Here is a 23415-nt window from a genome sequence, read left to right as displayed (position 1 = left end):
TCAACTGTAAGTGCTGTTATTGTGAATTGGAAACGTCTAGGAGCAACAACGGCCCAGCCGCAAAGTGGTAGGCCACACAAGCACACAGAACGGGACCGCCGAGTGCTGAAACGCGTAAAAATCTTCTGTCCTCAGTTGCAACACACACTGCCGAGTTCCAAACTGCCTCTGGAAGCAACGTCAGCACAAGAACTGTTCATCGGTAGCTTCATGAAATGGGTTTCCATGGCCGAGAAGCCGCACACAAGCCTAAGATCACCATGCGCAATACCAAGTGTCGGCTCGAGTGGTGTAAAGCTCGCCGCCATTGGACTCTGGAGTAGTGAAAACGCATTCTTTGGAGTGATGAATCACGCTTCACCATCTGGCAGTCCGACTGACTGGGTTTGGCGGATGCCATGAGAACTCTACATGCCCGAATGCATAGTGCCAACTGTAAAGTTTGGTGGAGGAGAAATAATGGTCTGGGGCTGTTTTTCATGGTTCGGGCTAGTGCCCTTAGTTCCAGTAAAGGGAAATCTTAACGCTACACCATACAATGACATTCTGTGCTTCCAACTTTGTGGCAACAGTTTGGGGAAGGCCCTTTCCTGTTTCGACATGACATGAGATGTTTGACGAGCAGGTGTCTTAAAGTAACTGTATTCTTCATAATTCAGGTATTTTTGACTGCGAACATGAATGAAATCAAAAATCTATTTCAGAAATAAAATGATCTAATATTTAAAAAATAAAATAAAAATGTTTTAAAAAATCGGACCGACCTCGTCATTGAGCGTCTCGTCTAGTTCCTGGTCAGTGTAGGCCCCGCCCTCTGTGTCCGTGTCCTCATAGTCAGAAGTGTGGCGGCTGTCCGTGCTGTACATGGAGTACTCACTGCCCGGGGCTGACAGATATGACAGACGGTCATCATGGATGTCTAGGTCATCGTCCGGCGCGCCGTCCGCCTGGGGAGAGGAAGAGGAAGAGGGAGATGGGAGTGGTGGATGGGAAGAAATATGCAGTTTTTTTAGGGTTGCTTCAGCAGGTGAGTCAGAAATGATTAGATGTTATTCAAAAGACAAGAAGCTCAATGCGTTTGGAAAGATCATATTTACGAGTGAATTATTTTTTTTTAACCGTGAAACTACAGTTGAGTGTTTCTCTCACCTTGCCCTCTGACACCCAGACCAACTGGTTCTGTTGCTGCTGGACGGTCTCCTTCAGAGCTCCGTACCAGCCATCGTTCATGTTGTTCATGTTGATGGTGGCTAACAGACGACAGAAGGATTACCATGTTACCGGTTAGCATGATGCTGCCCATTTAGCATGAGAACAATTCAACATGACTGGATCCCTGAGGTATTCCACCAGATATAGTGGCCTTATTACACGGAAACAAAAAATGTAAACGAAACATGCAACAACTTCAAAGATTTTACTGAGTTACAGTTCATATAACGAAATCAGTCAATTTAAATAAATAAATTAGGCCCTTATTATTTATAGATTTCACGACTGCAGCGCGACACATTTCCTTCACATAGAGTTGTTCATTGTGGCCTGTGGAATGTTGTTCCACTCATCTTCAATGGCAGGAACTGGAACACGCTGTCGTACACGTTGATCAAGAGCATCCCAAACATGCTCAATGGGTCACATGTCTGGTGAGTATGCAGGCCATGGAAGAACTGGGATATTTTCAGCTTCCAGGAATTGTGTACAGATCCTTGTGACATGGGGCCATTCATTATCATGCTGAAACATGAGGTGATGGTGGCGGATGAATGACACGACACTGGGCCTCAGGATCTCATCACGGCATCTCTGTGCATTCAAATTGCCATTGATAAAATGCAATTTTATTCGTTGTCCGTAGCTTCTGCTTGCCTATACCGTAACCCCACCACCACCATGGAGCACTCTGTTCACAACGTTGACATCAGCAAACCGCTCACCCACACGATGCCATACACTCTGTCTGCCATCTGTCCTGTACAGTTGAAACCGGGATTTATCAGTGAAGAACACACTTTTCCAGTGTGCCAGTGGCCATCGGAGGTGAGCATTTTCCCACTGAAGTCGGTCACGACGTCAAACTGCAATCAGGTCAAGACCCTGGTGAGGACGACGAGCACACAGATGAGCTTCCCTGAGACAGAAGAATTTCTACACAAACTGTCAGAAACTGTTGTCCAAAATCAACAGTTTCATCAGCTGTCCGGGTGGCTGGTCTCAGATGTTCCTGCAGGTGAAGAAGCCGGATGTGGAGGTCCTGGGCTGGCATGGTTAGATGTGGTCTGTGGTTGTGAAGCCGGATGGACTTACTGACAAATTCTCTAAAATTACGTTGGAGGCGGCTTATGGTAGAGAAATTAACAATCAATTATCTGGCAACAGCTCTGGTGGACATTCCTGCAGTCAGCATGCCAGTTGTACGCTCCCTCAAAACTTGAGACATCTGTGGCATTGTGTTGTGTGACAAAACTGCACTTTTTAGAAGTGGCTTTTTATTGTCGCCAGCACAAGGTGCAAATGTGTAATAATCATGCTGTTTAATCAGCTTCTTGATATGCCACACCTGTCAGGTGGATGGGTTATCATGGCAAATTTGTGCACACAAATTGAGAGAAATAAGCTTTTTGTGCTTATGGAACATTTCTGGGATCTTTTCTTTCAGCTCATGAAAACATGGGACCAACACTTTACATGTTGTGTTTATATTTCTGTTCAGTGTAGACACCCGTGTGAATCATTCACATTTGTTAACATGCTACTTTCATGACCAAGCAATCAAAATGGTTCCAGAATCAAATGGTTCCAGAATCATAATTATGAGCAGTATGTGTGTGAAAATGGCTGGTTATTTAACAGGGCCAAAGATATCTTGTGGACTTCCTCTGGGATCTATTCCTGAATCCTTGTTCTTTTAGTAACAGATTTGAACAACATCTCATAACACCGGCATAATATTGACCCATTTCCCAGCCACGTCATGAAAAGTTGTGCATGTTCTCACCAGAAAGATGTAATGACTTCAAATGCAGCAAATTAATAAACTCGTGGCTGAAGAATTGCCACATTTACCTGGACCTAACTCTGCAGATCGTGCTACTGGGTGATCAATCAATCAATAATATAATAATACTTTTAGCAAAAATAATGTTATCTCTAATTTACAATATGTAAACGCTATGAGAATAGAAAGGTTCAGAACTTTTGTGAAGCATCACAGCACAGTTGAAAAATATATGTCAACTAGAAATCCAATATGGATGGTGTTACGAGATAGATGGGAGGTGTTGAATGGAGCTGAACGGTGGGACTAATAACAAACAAAAGATAACTAATGTAAAATATACTGTGTCTGTACAATGTATATAGTATGTATAAGCAGGAAGTAGAAGCCTAAGTATTGTTGTTCTTTAGTTTACTCCAATTATGGGAGGGGTGGTAGGATTAGTGGAAAATAGTAAAGAAAAATATATTTTAAAAAGCTGTGATATATATATATATATATATATATATATTTACAAAAAATATGGATATATATATATATTTATTTACAAAAATATATGGATATATATTTATTTATTTACAAAAATATGGGGGATTGGAAATGATGCAGACAATTACATTGATAGAAGCCACATCTGCAATAGTAAAGCTGATCTATCCACTAAACAACAAACACGTAATCAGTTGGTTATCCTCTACAACATGGCAGATGTCGTCGGAGGGTTGATTACCTAGAAGCTGGCAAGCCAGCGAGGCAATGTAAAACATCCCAAATAGAGCTAGACGAAGCCAGAAGAATAATCTACGTGTTGGTGTAGCCATCAGTCTGGTGTTTTCAGGTCAACCTCACTGTTAAGTTAGTCAAGGTTCCGTCATCAGGGTTAGCTATCGCGCTATAGATATTTTTGGTACGAGGATGTGGGCACATCACTCGTACGTGACGATTGCTTGTAAAATAAATAAAATCGGGAAACGTCAAAGGTGACATTTTAAATGCCTCCCTCAGTACTTACTGGTGAAGAGGTGGTGGTTGTTCTTCCTTAGTTTCAAGTCTCTCTCTAACTCTCCTCTCCTCTCCTCTCCTCTACTCTCCTCTCCTCTTTCTCCTCTCCTCTAACTCTCCTCTCCTCTAACTCTCCTCTCCTCCTTCCCTCAGTACTTACTGGTGAAGAGGTGGTGGTTGTTCTTCCTTAGTTTCAAGGCTCTCTCGTAGAGTTTCCGGGCTGACTTCCTGGACTCGGAACAGAGCCTGGTTCTCATGTTCTTGACGCCCTGCTTGCTGTCCGGGTTGAGGAACACAACGATGGGATACCACTGGGCGTAGTTCAGACGATCCACCGCGTTGGGGGTGATGTCCAGGACTGCATGTTTATCCTACACCAGACAAGACACCATAACTTAGTTGACTTAGCCATTCCTTTTACCGACTAGTGGAGCAGAGGGCCTCAAACAGACCGTCAGTGCATCTCCAGTGAATCCTGTTCTTGGCAGTTCTCTGTGCATCGTCAGTGGAATAGCATTGGACAAAGGCTACATTTGAAATAGTCATTCTGACCGCATCACAAAAATATCTAAAACCGTACATCACCAACACCACAACAGTTTTACAATCACAAACACTGTCCTATTGAAATGAGCGACTGTATGTTTAAAAGAAAACTCACTCTGTCGATGATCTGCTTGATAGTGTGGAGACGGATGATTCCTGAACTACGCTGGTCTGTCCCTGCGTCTCTAGGTTCACTCTCTGGAACACAGGGGAAGGAACGGTTTCATCATTCTACAATCAAACTGTTAAACAGAATTCTAGAATCCTCAGAGCATTTGCACGTCATTCTGATACGCCGTGTTACTCACTAGCACGTCATTCTGATACGCCGTGTTACTCACTAGCACGTCATTCTGATACGCCGTGTTACTCACTAGCACGTCATTCTGATACACCGTGTTACTCACTAGCACGTCATTCTGATACGCCGTGTTACTCACTAGCACGTCATTCTGATACGCCTTGTTACTCACTAGCACGTCATTCTGATACGCCGTGTTACTCACTAGCACGTCATTCTGATACGCCGTGTTACTCACTAGCACGTCATTCTGATACGCCGTGTTACTCACTAGCACGTCATTCTGATACGCCGTGTTACTCACTAGCACGTCATTCTGATACACCGTGTTACTCACTAGCACGTCATTCTGATACGCCGTGTTACTCACTAGCACGTCATTCTGATACGCCTTGTTACTCACTAGCACGTCATTCTGATACGCCGTGTTACTCATTTGCACGTCATTCTGATACGCCGTGTTACTCACTAGCACGTCATTCTGATACGCCGTGTTACTCACTAGCACGTCATTCTGATACGCCGTGTTACTCACTAGCACGTCATTCTGATACGCCGTGTTACTCACTAGCACGTCATTCTGATACGCCGTGTTACTCACTAGCACGTCATTCTGATACGCCGTGTTACTCACTAGCACGTCATTCTGATACGCCGTGTTACTCACTAGCACGTCATTCTGATACGCCGTGTTACTCACTAGCACGTCATTCTGATACGCCGTGTTACTCACTAGCACGTCATTCTGATACGCCTTGTTACTCACTAGCACGTCATTCTGATACGCCGTGTTACTCATTTGCACGTCATTCTGATACACCGTGTTACTCACTAGCACGTCATTCTGATACGCCGTGTTACTCACTAGCACGTCATTCTGATACGCCGTGTTACTCATTTGCACGTCATTCTGATACGCCGTGTTACTCACTAGCACGTCATTCTGATACGCCGTGTTACTCACTTGCACGTCATTCTGATACGCCGTGTTACTCACTAGCACGTCATTCTGATACGCCGTGTTACTCACTTGCACGTCATTCTGATACGCCGTGTTACTCACTTGCACGTCATTCTGATACGCCGTGTTACTCACTAGCACGTCATTCTGATACGCCGTGTTACTCACTAGCACGTCATTCTGATAAGCCGTGTTACTCACTTGCACGTCATTCTGATACGCCGTGTTACTCACTTGCACGTCATTCTGATACGCCGTGTTACTCACTTGCACGTCATTCTGATACGCCGTGTTACTCACTAGCAAGTTCAAACAGATCAGGCTCCTCCCGGGAGATTTTCTCTCGTGCCACGTCTGCGATGGGTCCAAATACCACCACCGGTCTGAGGAAACCAGCTGGACAAAGGATCAGAGGACAGACAGACTGGTGTATCAGTAGTGTTCCATCCTACCCTAAAGGTCATCAGAGGACAGACTGGTGTATCAGGTAGTGTTCCATCCTACCCTAAAGGTCATCAGAGGACAGACTGGTGTATCAGTAGTGTTCCATCCTACCCTATCATAAGGTTCTTGGCTCTATATAGCCAGTGATCTAGTATAACCTTTCTACATTTACTGAGAAATAGAAAACGTTGGTGGTACGTTAAGACATATGAAAACGGTGCTCTGTTCTCCTTTAAATAAAACACTCCAAACATCACTATTAGACAGAGAGACAGACGGAGGGGTTAGGGAGGAGGAGGGGCTAGGGAGGAGGAGTTAGGGAGGAGGGGCTAGCGATGAGTTAGGGAAGAGGGAGGGGCTAGGGAGGTGGAGTGAGGGAGAGGGGCTAGGGAGGTGGAGTTAGGAGGGAGGAGGAGCAAGGGCAGGAGGGGCTAGGGAGGACAAGTTAGGGAGGGGCTAGGGGGGAGGAGTGAGGGAGGAGGGACTAGAGGTGGAGTTGTGGAGGAGGGGCTAGGGAGGACAAGTTAGGGAGGGGCTAGGGAGGAGGAGTTAAGGAAGAGGGGTTAGGGAGGAGGAGTTAGGGAGGAGGGGTTAGTGAGAAGGGGCCACTATCAGAGTTGTCGGTCCTCACCCTCTCTCAGCACCACCCTCTCGTAAGCAGGGAACTTGGTCTGTACGGGCTGGGCCGACAGGTCCTCTCTGCTTTTCCTCAGGTTCCTCTTGGAGCTCCTCAGGCCCCTGAACCTCCAGAAGTCTGCCCTGTCGCCCCCTGCTGTCTTAGGGAGGGTGTACTGCATGCTGGACAGCTGCTCCGCTCTGGAGACACCAGAGAACATTTGTTATATTATGTTTTTCTCCGTAACAGAGAATGAGATGTCGCTCTCTGTAAAACCCAGATGGAGGTCTAATGAGATGTCGCTCTCTGTAAAACCCAGATGGAGGTCTAATGAGATGTCGCTCTCTGTAAAACCCAGATGGAGGTCTAATGAGATGTCGCTCTCTGTAAAACCCAGATGGAGGTCTAATGAGATGTCGCTCTCTGTAAAACCCAGATGGAGGTCTATTGAGATGTCGCTCTCTGTAAAACCCAGATGGAGGTCTAATGAGATGTCGCTCTCTGTAAAACCCAGATGGAGGTCTAATGAGATGTCGCTCTCTGTAAAACCCAGATGGAGGTCTATTGAGATGTAGCTCTCTGTAAAACCCAGATGGAGGTCTATTGAGATGTAGCTCTCTGTAAAACCCAGATGGAGGTCTAGTCTAATGAGATGTAGCTCTCTGTAAAACCCAGATGGAGGTCTAATGAGATGTCGCTCTCTGTAAAACCCAGATGGAGGTCTATTGAGATGTCGCTCTCTGTAAAACCCAGATGGAGGTCTAATGAGATGTCGCTCTCTGTAAAACACAGATGGAGGTCTAATAAGATGTCGCTCTCTGTAAAACACAGATGGAGGTCTAATGAGATGTCGCTCTCTGTAAAACCCAGATGGAGGTCTATTGAGATGTAGCTCTCTGTAAAACCCAGATGGAGGTCTATTGAGATGTAGCTCTCTGTAAAACCCAGATGGAGGTCTAGTCTAATGAGATGTAGCTCTCTGTAAAACCCAGATGGAGGTCTATTGAGATGTCACTCTCTGTAAAACCCAGATGGAGGTCTAGTCTATTGAGATGTCGCTCTCTGTAAAACCCAGATGGAGGTCTAATGAGATGTCGCTCTCTGTAAAACCCAGATGGAGGTCTATTGAGATGTCGCTCTCTGTAAAACCCAGATGGAGGTCTAATGAGATGTCGCTCTCTGTAAAACCCAGATGGAGGTCTAGTCTAATGAGATGTCGCTCTCTGTAAAACCCAGATGGAGGTCTAATGAGATGTCGCTCTCTGTAAAACCCAGATGGAGGTCTAATGAGATGTCGCTCTCTGTAAAACCCAGATGGAGGTCTATTGAGATGTAGCTCTCTGTAAAACCCAGATGGAGGTCTATTGAGATGTAGCTCTCTGTAAAACCCAGATGGAGGTCTATTGAGATGTCGCTCTCTGTAAAACCCAGATGGAGGTCAATTGAGATTAAAATGTTTGTGAAAAATATATTTTTGGGGAATCAAAATTACCCGTGCTTGAGTTTCTTTTCTACTCAGGAGAATGAGAGGGACAGACAGAGACAGAGACACCTCTAAAGGGCTTTGATGTGTCTGTGACACTGTCCAGGAAACTTGGCATGGCTAACGTTAATACTGTCAACTGAGGCACTAACATGGCAATGATAATCATAACAAATGTGGTTAAAGCTATGAGAGGACAACGTGACATCAACATTGTTATGATAAATTGTGACCAGTGCGAATCTTGTTCCTCTATTATTTTGATGTATTTATATGATTGTCTTACCCAGGTAAGTTATATGGAACACATTCTCTTTTCAAATAAACAAACTGACTTCTGTGATACAAACACCTAGAGGATCCAAAAAGGGTAGGATCGAAGAAGACAGAATAGCAGAAGAAGAAGAAGAGGACAGAATAGCAGAAGAAGAAGAGGACAGAATAGCAGAAGAGGACAGAATAGCAGAAGAAGAAGAGGACAGAATAGCAGAAGAAGAAGAGGACAGAATAGCAGAAGGAGGAGAGGACAGAATAGCAGAAGAAGAAGAGGACAGAATAGCAGAAGAAGAAGAGGACAGAATAGCAGAAGAAGAAGAGGACAGAATAGCAGAAGAAGAAGAGGACAGAATAGCAGAAGAAGAAGAGGACAGAATAGCAGAAGAAGAAGAGGACAGAATAGCAGAAGAAGAAGAGGACAGAATAGCAGAAGAAGAGGACAGAATAGCAGAAGGAGGAGAGGACAGAATAGCAGGAGGAGAGGACAGAATAGCAGGAGGAGAGGACAGAATAGCAGAAGAAGAAGACGACGACAGAATAGCAGAAGGGGGAGAGGACAGAATAGCAGAAGGAGGAGAGGACAGAATAGCAGAAGGAGGAGAGGACAGAATAGCAGAAGGAGGAGAGGACAGAATAGCAGAAGGAGGAGAGGACAGAATAGCAGAAGGAGGAGAGGACAGAATAGCAGAAGGAGGAGAGGACAGAATACCAGAAGGAGGAGAGGACAGAATAGCAGAAGAAGAGGACAGAATAGCAGAAGGAGGAGGGGATGACAGAATAGCAGAAGAAGAGGACAGAATAGCAGAAGAAGAGGACAGAATAGCAGAAGGAGGAGATGACAGAATAGCAGAAGGAGGAGAGGACATAATAGCAGGAGGAGAGGACATAATAGCAGAAGGAGGATAGGACAGATTAGCAGAAGAAGAAGAGGACAGAATAGCAGAAGAAAAGGACAGAATAGCAGAAGAAGAAGAGGACAGAATAGCAGAAGGAGGATAGGACAGATTAGCAGAAGGAGGAGAGGACAGAATAGCAGATGGAGGAGAGGACAGAATAGCAGAAGGAGGAGAGGACAGAATAGCAGAAGGAGGAGAGGACAGAATATCAGATGGAGGAGAGGACAGAATAGCAGAAGGAGGAGAGGACAGAATAGCAGAAGGAGAGGACAGAATAGCAGAAGGAGGAGAGGACAGAATAGCAGAAGGAGGAGAGGACAGAATAGCAGAAGAAGAGGACAGAATAGCAGAAGAAGAGGACAGAATAGCAGAAGAAAAGAGTGTCATCATCACCTGTTCTTGTTAGGTATGATGCCTCTCTCCACTTCCTGGTGGTTCTTCCCGATGCGGATGGCCAGCCAGGATCCCAGCTTGCCGTTGTACAGGGTGTCCACCACTCTGAACACCTCTCCCTTGTTGAAGCTCAGGCCGTACGGAGACTCCTTCTCATACTCAAAGTGGGTCCGGATGTAGAACGAGTCACCCACATCAGACTCCACGATTCGCCGGTACACTGGAGCCAAACACAGACAGAGTCAGAGGGAGAAGAAGTCCAATACATATACATCTCTGGTAGTAGCTCAACCGGTCCCAATTCACTTCCCTTACCCTAATATACTGGGATTGCAGATCTGTAAAGTGGAAGCAATATGGTGGAAGCTTCACCCCTAAACTGATCATACCTATCCAGACCCTTCAGAGTGGGGGGAAGGGGGTAGTGAGTGAGTGAATGGAACCAGCTCAGTTTATTTCCATCCAGTTTCCTCTCGTCCTCCTGCACTCACCATCCTTCTTCTTCTGGGCCAGGATGGTGACCTCTTCACCTTTAGGGAGGTCAAGGAGGAACAGCACCGCCTCCTCTCGGATTATATTAGCAAAATCCACATTATTAACCTGGAAAAACAGGGAGCTGTACGGTTATTCTTTTCATATGTTTAACGTTTTTTTGTGGATATATGTATCAAACAGATGAAGAGGAAGTAGGTAGTTTCAATGTGTTGTTGTTGTTGTTGTTCTAGAATCTATATCCTGTTGACTATGTATCCTTGGGAACCATCGTGGACATCTAAAAAGTGTTGGATAAGTGTTCACTTGTGACCTGGGAAAAGGTTATGGGTTCAATCCCCCCCCCAGGGATCACATACACTTACTAAATGTAAACACTGACAGAACTGACATATATTACACACGTCAGCTGTGGTTAATAGTGCCGATGGCCTACATGTCTAAACGTTTACACAACATTAGCATTTTAAAAAGAGATTCTCCGGTACTTTTTGTATACTTTTTAGCCAGTAGTTCTGAAAGTAGCGCTCATGAGCCAAAAGCGGTCCCCGATAAAATGGCGGACTACGTCACATCACGTGCACCATGTCATTTCTCTCTCTCCCAAGCTGAAGCTCATTGGTGGAAATCTAATTACTAGGGGGCTGTCTAATTGAGGTAAGACAGTAATTCTGATCATAGATGATGCATGCATGAACTACACATTGACACATCCAGCCCAAAACCAGATGTTTAAAAAAATACTTAGCAGTTGCCAAAGTTCTGGAGCATGTCTTAAAATAGTGCTGATGGTCTGCACCTCTAAAATGTTTACATAACATCCTTTAGCGTCACCCCCGGTGACTACAACCCTGACAGAGTTTTACTGCACTCTAAACTAAAATCCACACCATTACTAAGACCCACGCTTTACACATTTACGCTCGCAGAGAGACGAGGAGGAGGCGGAGTGTAAACAGAAAAAGATACACAGCTCGGAGGAAGGAAGAGAAATGGGGCAAACAGAGAAAGAAAGGGTAGTGATGCCCGTTGCTAGGAGACAGACTCCAAAAGGAGCAGGAATCTTGGAGCAGCCGGATTTAAAACCATTAATAAATCACAGAAGAGAAGCTTTTTGGATATGGGCCCTGGTCACAACTAGTGCACTATGTAGAGAATAGGCTGTCATTTGGGACGCAGACTTTGAGATACAAACCAAGGCCCTGTGAAAACACGGCTACCGTTACAGACACTGTTAACCAAGTTGTAAAAAACAGGCACAAACACTGAATAGAGTGTAGCATCTTGTTGTTGTTGTTTAGGCGGCCATTTTACTGTGGTATTCCCTGTAGCATCTTGTCGTTTAGGCGGCCATTTTACTGTGGTATTCCCTGTAGCATCTTGTTGTTTAGGTGGCCATTTTACTGTGGTATTCCCTGTAGCATCTTGTTGTTTAGGTGGCCATTTTACTGTGGTATTCCCTGTAGCATCTTGTTGTTGTTGTTTAGGCGGCGATTTTACTGTGGTATCCTCTGTAGCATCTTGTTGTTGTTGTTTAGGCGGCCATTTTACTGTGGTATCCTCTGTAGCATCTTGTTGATGTTTTGGTGGCCATTTTACTGTGGTATTCCCTGTAGCATCTTGTTGTTGTTGTTTAGGTGGCCATTTTACTGTGGTATTCCCTGTAGCATCTTGTTGTTGTTGTTTAGGTGGCCATTTTACTGTGGTATTCCCTGTAGCATCTTGTTGTTGTTGTTTAGGTGGCCCTTTTACTGTGGTATTCCCTGTAGCATCTTGTCGTTTAGGCGGCCATTTTACTGTGGTATTCCCTGTAGCATCTTGTTTAGGTGGCCATTTTACTGTGGTATTCCCTGTAGCATCTTGTTGTTTAGGTGGCCATTTTACTGTGGTATTCCCTGTAGCATCTTGTTGTTGTTGTTTAGGCGGCGATTTTACTGTGGTATCCTCTGTAGCATCTTGTTGTTGTTTAGGTGGCCATTTTACTGTGGTATCCTCTGTAGCATCTTGTTGATGTTTTGGTGGCCATTTTACTGTGGTATTCCCTGTAGCATCTTGTTGTTGTTGTTTAGGCGACCATTTTACTGTGGTATTCCCTGTAGCATCTTGTTGTTGTTGTTTAGGCGGCCATTTTACTGTGGTATTCCCTGTAGCATCTTGTTGTTGTTGTTTAGGCGGCCATTTTACTGTGGTATCCTCTGTAGCATCTTGTTGTTGTTGTTTAGGTGGCCATTTTACTGTGGTATTCCCTGTAGCTTCTTGTTGTTGCTGTTTAGGCGGCCATTTTACTGTGATATCCTCTGTAGCATCTTGTTGTTTAGGTGGCCATTTTACTGTGGTATCCCCTGTAGCATCTTGTTGTTGTTGTTGTTTAGGCGGCCATTTTACTGTGGTATCCTCTGTAGCATCTTGTTGTTGTTGTTTAGGTGGCCATTTTACTGTGGTATTCCCTGTAGCTTCTTGTTGTTGCTGTTTAGGCGGCCATTTTACTGTGATATCCTCTGTAGCATCTTGTTGTTTAGGTGGCCATTTTACTGTGGTATTCCCTGTAGCATCTTGTTGTTGTTTAGGCGGCCATTTTACTGTGGTATCCCCTGTAGCATCTTGTTGTTGTTTAGGCGGCCATTTTACTGTGGTATCCTCTGTAGCATCTTGTTGTTGTTTAGGCGGTCATTTTACTGTAGTATCCCCTGTAGCATCTTGTTGTTGTCTAGGCGGCAATTTTACTGTGGTACTCCCTGCAGCATCTTGGGGTTTAGGCGGCCATTTTACTGTGTTAACACATATTTGCTAGTATATGCAACATCACCCTTCTTCAATTCCAGTGGCAACTAAAATGGGATTTCTGTGCAATGAAATTCCGCAGCTGATAGAATTGATTAAATTTGTGAAGGCATTCACTTACACGTTAGGCTACAGAGCATGTAATTTTGATGAGAATAATTTTAACACAGCAAACGATTTTATCCTATGCAATTTACAGTACAGTGAGTGCATACATTGTGGATGTGATCCCTGTGGAAATTGAACCGACAACCTTAGTGTTGCTGTAGTGAGTGTGTAGTTGCTGCTGTATCGTGTCTCACCCTGAGAATTTGGTCCCCCTCCTCCAGACCCTCCTTAGCTGCAGGGCTATCCTCCAGGACTCCTGCTACAAAGATGCCCACATCGTTCCCCCCTGCAAGCCTCAGACCCACACTCTCCCCCTTCTTAAACTTCACCAGCTTCATACTCGGCCTAGGGAGTGAATACACAGGGTTAGATAGGGAGAGAGGAGACGGGGTGGAATGGGGAGAGAGGAGACGGGGTGGAATGGGGAGAGAGGAGACATGGTGGAATGGGGAGAGAGGAGACATGGTGGAATGGGGAGAGAGGAGACATGGTGGAATGGGGAGAGAGGAGACATGGTGGAATGGGGAGAGAGGAGACATGGTGGAATGGGGAGAGAGGAGACATGGTGGAATGGGGAGAGAGGAGACATGGTGGAATGGGGAGAGAGAAGACATGGTGGAATGGGGAGAGAGGAGACATGGTGGAATGGGGAGAGAGGAGACATGGTGGAATGGGGAGAGAGGAGACGGGGTGGGATGGGGAGAGAGGAGACGGGGTGGGATGGGGAGAGAGGAGACATGGTGGGATGGGGAGAGAGGAGACATGGTGGGATGGGGAGAGAGGAGACATGGTGGAATGGGGAGAGAGGAGACGGGGTGGGATGGGGAGAGAGGAGACGGGGTGGGATGGGGAGAGAGGAGACATGGTGGGATGGGGAGAGAGGAGACATGGTGGGATGGGGAGAGAGGAGACATGGAGGGATGGGGAGAGAGGAGACATGGTGGGATGGGGAGAGAGGAGACATGGTGGGATGGGGAGAGAGGAGACATGGTGGGATGGGGAGAGAGGAGACATGGTGGGATGGGGAGAGAGGAGACATGGTGGGATGGGGAGAGAGGAGACATGGTGGGATGGGGAGAGAGGAGACATGGTGGAATGGGGAGAGAGGAGACATGGTGGGATGGGGAGAGAGGAGACATGGTGGGATGGGGAGAGAGGAGACATGGTGGGATGGGGAGAGAGGAGACATGGTGGAATGGGGAGAGAGGAGACATGGTGGAATGGGGAGAGAGGAGACATGGTGGAATGGGGAGAGAGGAGACATGGTGGAATGGGGAGAGAGGAGACATGGTGGAATGGGGAGAGAGGAGACATGGTGGAATGGGGAGAGAGGAGACATGGTGGGATGGGGAGAGAGGAGACATGGTGGGATGGGGAGAGAGGAGACATGGTGGGATGGGGAGAGAGGAGACATGGTGGGATGGGGAGAGAGGAGACATGGTGGGATGGGGAGAGAGGAGACATGGTGGAATGGGGAGAGAGGAGACATGGTGGGATGGGGAGAGAGGAGACATGGTGGGATGGGGAGAGAGGAGACATGGTGGGATGGGGAGAGAGGAGACATGGTGGAATGGGGAGAGAGGAGACATGGTGGAATGGGGAGAGAGGAGACATGGTGGAATGGGGAGAGAGGAGACATGGTGGAATGGGGAGAGAGGAGACATGGTGGAATGGGGAGAGAGGAGACATGGTGGAATGGGGAGAGAGGAGACATGGTGGGACGGGGAGAGAGGAGACATGGTGGGACGGGGAGAGAGGAGACGGGGTGGGACGGGGAGAGAGGAGACGGGGTGGGACGGGGAGAGAGGAGACGGGGTGGGACGGGGAGAGAGGAGACATGGTGGGACGGGGAGAGAGGAGACATGGTGGAACGGGGAGAGAGGAGACATGGTGGAACGGGGAGAGAGGAGACATGGTGGAACGGGGAGAGAGGAGACATGGTGGAACGGGGAGAGAGGAGACATGGTGGAATGGGGAGAGAGGAGACATGGTGGAATGGGGAGAGAGGAGACGGGGTGGGATGGGGAGAGAGGAGACGGGGTGGAATGGGGAGAGAGGAGACGGGGTGGAATGGGGAGAGAGGAGACGGGGTGGGACGGGGAGAGAGGAGACGGGGTGGGACGGGGAGAGAGGAGACGGGGTGGGATGGGGAGAGAGGAGACGGGGTGGGATGGGGAGAGAGGAGACGGGGTGGGATGGGGAGAGAGGAGACGGGGTGGGATGGGGAGAGAGGAGACGGGGTGGGATGGGGAGAGAGGAGACGGGGTGGGATGGGGAGAGAGGAGACGGGGTGGGATGGGGAGAGAGGAGACGGGGTGGGATGGGGAGAGAGATAAGACAGTTAAAGAACCACTCTGTGATATTTATGTTTTTGGAAATAAGGACCCTGGGACTAAACACCTCCCCCTGCAACTGGATCCTGGACTTCCTGACGGGCCACCCCCAGGTGGTAAGGGTAGGTAACAACACATCCGCCACGCTGATCCTCAACACAGGGGCCCCTCAAGGGTGTGTGCTCAGTCCCCTCCTGTACTCCCTGTTCACTCATGACTGCACGACTCCAACACCATCATTACGTTTGCCGATGACACAACAGTGGCCTGATCACCGACAACGATGAGACAACCTATAGGGAGGAGGTCAGAGACCTGGCCGTGTGGTGCCAAGACAACAACCTCTCCCTCAATGTGATCAAGACAAAGGAGATGATTGTGGACTACAGGAAAACGAGGACCGAGCACACCCCCATTCTCATCGACGCGGCTGCAGTGGAGCAGGTTGAGAGCTTCAAGTTCCTTGGTGTCCACATCACCAACAAACTAACATGGTCTAAGCACACCAAGACAGTTGTGAAGAGGGCACAACAAAACCTATTCCCCCTCAGGAGACTGAAAAGATTTGGCATGGGTCCTCAGATCCTCTACAGCTGCACCATCGAGAGCACCCTGACGGGTTGCATCACTGCCTGGTATGGCAACTGCTCGGCTTCCGACCGCAAGGCACTACAGAGGGTAGTGCAAACGGCCCAGTACATCACTGGGGCTAAGCTGCCTGCCATCCAGGACCTCTACACCAGGCGGTGTGAGAGGAAGGCCCTAAAAATTGTCAAAGACTCCAGCCACCCTAATCATAGACGGTTCTCTCTGCTACCACACGGCAAGCGGTACTGGAGCACCAAGTCTAGGTCCAAGAGGCTTCTAAACAGCTTCTACCCCCAAGCCATAAGACTCCTGAACACCTAATCAAATGGCTACCCAGACTATTTACATTGCCCCCCCTCGTAGGATACTGTTAGACACAGGTGAACAGATACTTCTACATACCGTAGGATACTGTTAGACACAGGTGAACAGATATTTCTACATACCGTAGGATACTGTTAGAGACAGGTGAACAGATATTTCTACATACCGTAGGATACTGTTAGACACAGGTGAACAGATATTTCTACATACCGTAGGATACTGTTAGACACAGGTGAACAGACATTTCTACATACCGTAGGATACTGTTAGAGACAGGTGAACAGATATTTCAACATACCGTAGGATACTGTCATCATGGGCAGCGCTGGGCACAGGGGCTTCAGCGGGGCTGACTGGCAGGTCCACATCAGGCTGGCCTGGCTGGGCATATACTGGCTTGGGTTCTGAAGAAAAACACGCACGCACACACAGAGAGAGAGAGAGAGAGAGATAATATCAACTGCACTATTCATACAAGAGGATGTACTGAATGGTCAGATGCAGGTCAGACACCACAATACACCTTTATACTGACACCTCTCAACACACAGACCATGAGGCAAATCCTCAAGGAACAAAACGTGTGCATACACTCTCTCACACACGGAAGCACACGAACACACACACCCACACAGAGACACTCAGCTGGCTGCAGGGCAGTAGGGGAACGTCAGAGTCCATCAACTCACACTACAGTCTAACTATAGGCTGCAGCCTCAACCAAGCTCAGCTCAGCACAGCACAGCAAGCGTCTAGATTTAATCTTGGTAGCTGGGCTCAAACATTTGTACATGTTAAGTGTATTGCTCAAGGGCACAAAGGCAGTAGGCATCTAGCGTAGCTAAAATCCCCAGAAATTGTATCCTGTTGGACTTGGGATTCAACCCTGCGACCTTCTGGTTGAACGATCTAACATTTAGGTTACCTACGACCCTCAAAAAGGTTACTGGTTAGTTGTTCTGACCTGGTAGAGGAGGGACCGGTTTCTCCTCCCTGGTGACAGACTTCTCCAGGGGTTTGGGCAGGGCAGGAGCCTCCTCTGCCAGCTTGGGTGGCACCGCTGTCGGCTTCGAGATCCTCTCCTCCTCCTCACGACTTCTGTGACTGGTGACAAAAAAGGGTATTTTAAATTGTTTTTATTTCATACATTTGATCCAAAGCGATTTACAGCACAGGAAGTGCATACATTTTCAATATGTGCAAGTAATCCGTGTGGGAATTGAACCCAGAAACTATACATCTGGCCTTGTTAGTGCGAAGCTCTTATCAACAGAGCCTCACAGAACCAGGGATGTGGTACAATTCAACAAACACTGTATATCAATACATATGCAGAACTGGTTTGAGCCTCTGCCCTCTGGCACATATGCTAATAACCACTTAGCATGTAACTAGCCCTAACCACTTAGCATATAACTAGCCCTAAAGCCACTTAGCATGTAACTAGCCCTAACCATTTAGCATGTAACTAGCCCTAACCACTTAGCATGTAACTAGCCCTAACCATTTAGCATGTAACTAGCCCTAACCACTTAGCATATAACTAGCCCTAACCACTTAGCATGTAACTAGCCCTAACCACTTAGCATGTAACTAGCCCTAACCATTTAGCATGTAACTAGCCTTAGGCTAGATACAGTTCATTCGGAAAGTATTCAGACCCCTCGACTTTTCCCATATTTTATTACGTTACAGCCTTATTCTAAAATGGATTAAATCGTTTCCCACCCTCATCAATCTACACACAATACACCATAATGACAAAGCAAAAACAGTTTTTTAGACATTTTTGCAAATGTGTTAATTTTTAATACATTTACATAAGTAGTCAGACCCTTTACTCAGTACTTTGTTGAAACACTTTTGGCAGCAGTTCCAAACGTCTTCCATTTAAGAATGATGGAGGCCACTGTGTTCTCAGGGACCTTCAATGCTGCAGAAATGTTTTGGTACCCTTCCCCAGATCTGTGCCTCGACACAAGCCTGTCTTGGAGCTCTACGGACAATTCCTTTTACCTCATGGCTTGGTTTTTACTCTGACATGCACTGTCAACTGTGGGACCTTATATAGACAGGTGTGTGCCTTCCAAATCATGTCCAATGGAATTTACCACAGGTGGACTCCAATCAAGTTGTAGAAACATCAAGGATGATCAATGGAAACAGGATGCACCTCATAGCAAAAGGGTCTAAATACTTATGTAATAAGCTATCTGGGTTTTCTTTTGCAAAAAAAAATCTAAAAACCTATTTTCACTTTGTCATTATGAGGTATTGTGATGTCAATATGAGGTATTGTGATGTCATTATGGGGTATTGTGAAGTCAATATGAGGTATTGTGATGTCATTATGGGGTATTGTGAAGTCATTATGAAGTATTGTGTGTAGATTGATGAGGAAAAACATGTATTTAATCAATTTTAGAATAAGGCTGTAACGTAACAAAATGTGGAAAGAGAGAGAGAGAATTCTGTGTACCCCAGGTGCACTTCACTGTGTGCCTCTGGCCAAGAACCAGGAAAGGTTGGAATTAAAACAAACACAGACTACTAACACCGAGGTCACAATAAATCATCCAAAACTGCAACAAATATATAACCTGGTCCAAGAGCTGTTTGAACTGTCTTGCCAACTCTGATGGTCGTTGCCATGCCAAATACAAACAAGTTATGCAATGACCATAAGAGTTGGCTATAGAACACATTTAATGACCATAAGAGTTGGCAATAGAACACATTTAAAAACACAATATGCAGAAATAGCTCAGCCATTTCCTGGTTGGTAAAATTCTAATAGTTTGCCTAATTTTAGTTTGTGACAAAACAAGCATGTACGGTGCAAAGAACTATTGTATAATCTAAACCACTCTGAAGTATATTTTCCATAACCACCCCCCCATCCCCCCCCCCCCCCCAGCTGTTTGAAGCTGGTGTACAAAACTGAAAGCATAGAAATAGCACAAATAGAGCAGATCTACCTCTTCTTAGCCTGGCTTTCAATGAGAATGACATATCTATATCACACGCTAGCTGTCCTGCAGGATACTGTCGTTGGGAAACAGAGCAGAGGCCTGGTAAGTTGTGCTAGCTTTCCTGCAGGGTACTGTCGTTGGGAAACAGAGCAGAGGCCTGGTAAGTTGTGCTAGCTGTCCTGCAGGATACTGTCGTTGGGAAACAGAGCAGAGGCCTGGTAAGTGGTGCTAGCTGTCCTGCAGGGTACTGTCATTGGGAAACAGAGCAGAGGCCTGGTAAGTTGTGCTAGCTGTCCTGCAGGGTACTGTCGTTGGGAAACAGAGCAGAGGCCTGGTAAGTGGTGCTAGCTGTCCTGCAGGGTACTGTCGTTGGGAAACAGAGCAGAGGCCTGGTAAGTGGTGCTAGCTGTCCTGCAGGATACTGTCGTTGGGAAACAGAGCAGAGGCCTGGTAAGTGGAGCTAGCTGTCCTGCAGGGTACTGTCGTTGGGAAACAGAGCAGAGGCCTGGTAAGTGGTGCTAGCTGTCCTGCAGGATACTGTCGTTGGGAAACAGAGCAGAGGCCTGGTAAGTGGTGCTAGCTGTCCTGCAGGATACTGTCGTTGGGAAACAGAGCAGAGGCCTGGTAAGTGGTGCTAGCTGTCCTGCAGGGTACTGTCGTTGGGAAACAGAGCAGAGGCCTGGTAAGTGGTGCTAGCTGTCCTGCAGGGTACTGTCGTTGGGAAACAGAGCAGAGGCCTGGTAAGTGGTGCTAGCTGTCCTGCAGGGTACTGTCGTTGGGAAACAGAGCAGAGGTCTGGAAAGTGGTGCTAGCTGTCCTGCAGGGTACTGTCGTTGGGAAACAGAGCAGAGGTCTGGAAAGTGGTGCTAGCTGTCCTGCAGGATACTGTCGTTGGGAAACAGAGCAGAGGTCTGGAAAGTGGTGCTAGCTGTCCTGCAGGATACTGTCGTTGGGAAACAGAGCAGAGGTCTGGAAAGTGGTGCTAGCTGTCTTGTAGGGCAGGAGTCAGCAGGGGTTGTCAGGGGTCAGCAGGGGTCGTCAGGGGTCAGCAGGGGAGTCATTGCATACCTTAGAGCTTATTAGAAATATCCAGATCAACTAGCCCATGTCAGCTAACGTTTTTTTAGCTAACGTTTTTTTGGGGGGCAAAGATTTTGTAGTAATGTTCGAGTCACTCAAATATCACCCATTAGACATGGCAAAATGTATAGAATTGCAAGAAAATTAGCTTAAAACCCCACCCCATGACAAAATGTGTAGAAAATAAGGAAGTAAGCTTAAAAACTTGCTAGATTTTCTCTCCGTCAACAAGAGGGGTGTGAACAGTGTGTGTTATGAATAGGGCTGTGGCGGTCATGACATTTTGTCAGCGTCATCAAGCAAATAACTGTCGGTCTCACGGTAATTGACTGTTAATTAACAGAAACACATGTAGCATCTCCTGGCTTCCACACACAGCCTACACGCCACTGATGCAGACCTTTAGAACATCTAAAGTCTAATAAATCCATGTAATATAGCCTACACCTTCACAATAAATCCATTATTTATTTTACACAGGCCTAAAGAAACATTTCAGAAGAACAGAATAACATACTCTTGAGTTGTCCTTGTGTTAGGTCCTGATCTGGCTATGCCATATGGCTGTGGGCTACACTAGTTCATTTAGCAGACAATATTTGTTTAGAATTCCATGGCATTATTTTATAGTATGAAGAATAAAATTTAACAAAGCTGAATAAAATAGAAAGGATATTTTCTCCAAGCGATTTGAGGGAGTGTTCACATGTAGCTATTCTGTGTTGAGCGGTTAACAAAGAAACAGGTAATTCTATTTGCTTAATTTAGAGTTATTTATGCAACTTTAGATGTTTTACAAACATTGGGCAATATGTTTTGATGTTTAATACATTCCAAGGCTGCATGATGCGATGGCGATTTGAAAAAAGTCGATTGAAAGGCATCAGCTCTGATTAGTTTTTTGCTCAGGCTGTACACACTTCATCAGTCACTCATTCACAATTTGACAAGCACTTGATAATGCCTCGAATTTCCCGGCTGCATCCCCTTTGTGTGGCCATAATCCCCCTAAAAAAATCCATACCTTCTGCGGCCAGTGGCCATCGGGCTGAATATAATTCCCTTCTCCAAGCCCCTCATCACATGACTGGAACGACTACAACTCTGGAAAACTGCTGCCTATTGACAGGACAGGGTGAAGTGAGTGTGTGAGCACCTAAAAACACAGACACACAGGATTTTTCCTGGATCAAAATGGGGTTTAGGTGGTGGGGGTGGCCAATTTAGAGCCCCTCTTCTTGGCATCAGAGACAATTGTGCTGTTTTAAAACAAACTTTCTGCAATTCCACTTGTCCCATCGCTACAACTTCCGTATGGACTCGGGAGAGGCAAAGGTTGATAGACCCCCGAAACACAACCCTGCCAAGCAGCACTGCTTCTTGACACCCTGCTCGCTTAACCCGGTAAGCTAGCCGCACCAATGTCTTGAGGAAATACTGCACAACTGGTCGACCGTGTCAGCGTGCATGCACACGGCCCGCCACAGGAGTCACCAGAGCGCGAGGGAACAAGGACATCCCTGCCGGCCAAACCCTCCCCTAACGACGCTGGGCCAATTGTGCGTCGCCTCATGGGTCTCCCGGTCGCGGCCGGCTGCAACACAGCCCAGGATCGAACCTGGATCTGTAGTGACGCCTCAAGCACAGCAGTGCCTAAGACCGCTGCGCCACTCGGGAGGCTATTGTTTTGTTTTTCCATGTATGAATCTGTTATTCAATGCGTTTCTATGGGCTAATAGCAGTAAGGTCAAATTCAATGTTTCATCAAATATTTTTGTTATACCTAAAGGGGTCCTTAAAACTATTCCCCTCCCCAGCCTTAAACTCTAGGGCAGGGGTATTCAACTCTGACCCTGCTGGTTTTCTGTTCTACCTGATAATTGATTGCACCCACCTGGTGTCCCAGGTCTAAAATCAGTCCCTGGTTAGAGGGGGAATAATGAAAAAGCGCAGTGGAACTGGCTTCGAGGACCAGAGTTGAGTTTGAGGGTTCTAGTCTAGGTTGTTTGAAGCTACTTTATTGCAATTTTACACATTTTGTCATGGAACTGAGAAAAGAAAATGCAGTTTTATAGCACATTTCCTGCAATTCTACACATCTTGCCATGTCTTATGCCATCTGAGTGACTCATAATAACAAAATCAAATCGTTGCCCCATGCCATGACATTTCTTGAATTTTGTTTAAAATCTTGTTTAAGTCGTTTTAAGTATCAGTATTTAATCTGTAGTATTTAGTATTTAGTAGTATTTAATCTGAAAATGTTTCACAATTGCAATTTTTTTGTCTTTCTCTAAAATAAATAAATCATAATGTTGTTTTAACATCCGCTAAACACGTGTGACCAATAACATTTGATAAAACACTTGTATAACACACACGCACACACACACACACACACACACACACACACACACACACACACACACACACACACACACACACACAGATGTAACCGTGAAGGAATGAGCTCAAACAGGCTGGAGAGAGGAAAAACAGCTTTATTCAGCACATCCTGAAGGAACCTTTCACTGCCAACTGGTCTCCTGGAACTGACTGGGAGAAATAGGTCATTCACAGATCAGCTAGATAAATCTATCTGCCTTAAATCTCTCCTCTGTGTCAATAACTTAACATAACTATCTGATCTCAATCTCCCTTAAATGCTACACAGCCAAAATACTGCTGCCTTGTTTTCTCTCATCACCAATGCTTTTGAAAGAGATGAACATTTCCTGGTATTTGTGTTTTAATCCGCTTTCGCCACACACACACACACACACACACACACACACACACACACACACACACACACACACAC

The 23415-nt window shown here is 46.3% G+C and overlaps 1 protein-coding gene across 12 annotated transcripts in view; it reads right to left on the bottom strand.

The window, feature by feature from the left end:
• LOC129854911 (tight junction protein ZO-1-like) overlaps positions 1 to 23415 on the bottom strand; it is a 177750-nt gene that overhangs the window by 23009 nt on the left and 131326 nt on the right. For all 12 annotated transcript variants that reach the window (XM_055922068.1, XM_055922070.1, XM_055922072.1 and 9 more), the window contains 11 exons: positions 17507 to 17646; positions 16841 to 16946; positions 13492 to 13642; positions 10408 to 10516; positions 9917 to 10136; positions 6884 to 7068; positions 6109 to 6204; positions 4662 to 4744; positions 4161 to 4371; positions 1150 to 1250; positions 765 to 947 (listed from right to left, as the gene is read on the bottom strand). In XM_055922068.1, the coding sequence (XP_055778043.1) occupies positions 765 to 947; positions 1150 to 1250; positions 4161 to 4371; positions 4662 to 4744; positions 6109 to 6204; positions 6884 to 7068; positions 9917 to 10136; positions 10408 to 10516; positions 13492 to 13642; positions 16841 to 16946; positions 17507 to 17646 (1585 nt within the window). The remainder of the gene's footprint in view (positions 1 to 764; positions 948 to 1149; positions 1251 to 4160; positions 4372 to 4661; positions 4745 to 6108; positions 6205 to 6883; positions 7069 to 9916; positions 10137 to 10407; positions 10517 to 13491; positions 13643 to 16840; positions 16947 to 17506; positions 17647 to 23415) is intronic.

This window comes from Salvelinus fontinalis, chromosome 5 (genome assembly GCF_029448725.1).
Source record: "Salvelinus fontinalis isolate EN_2023a chromosome 5, ASM2944872v1, whole genome shotgun sequence".
Lineage (NCBI taxonomy): Eukaryota > Metazoa > Chordata > Actinopteri > Salmoniformes > Salmonidae > Salvelinus > Salvelinus fontinalis.
The sequence above is the reverse complement of the archived record's forward strand: the minus strand, read 5'-3'. Positions and strand labels throughout refer to the sequence as shown.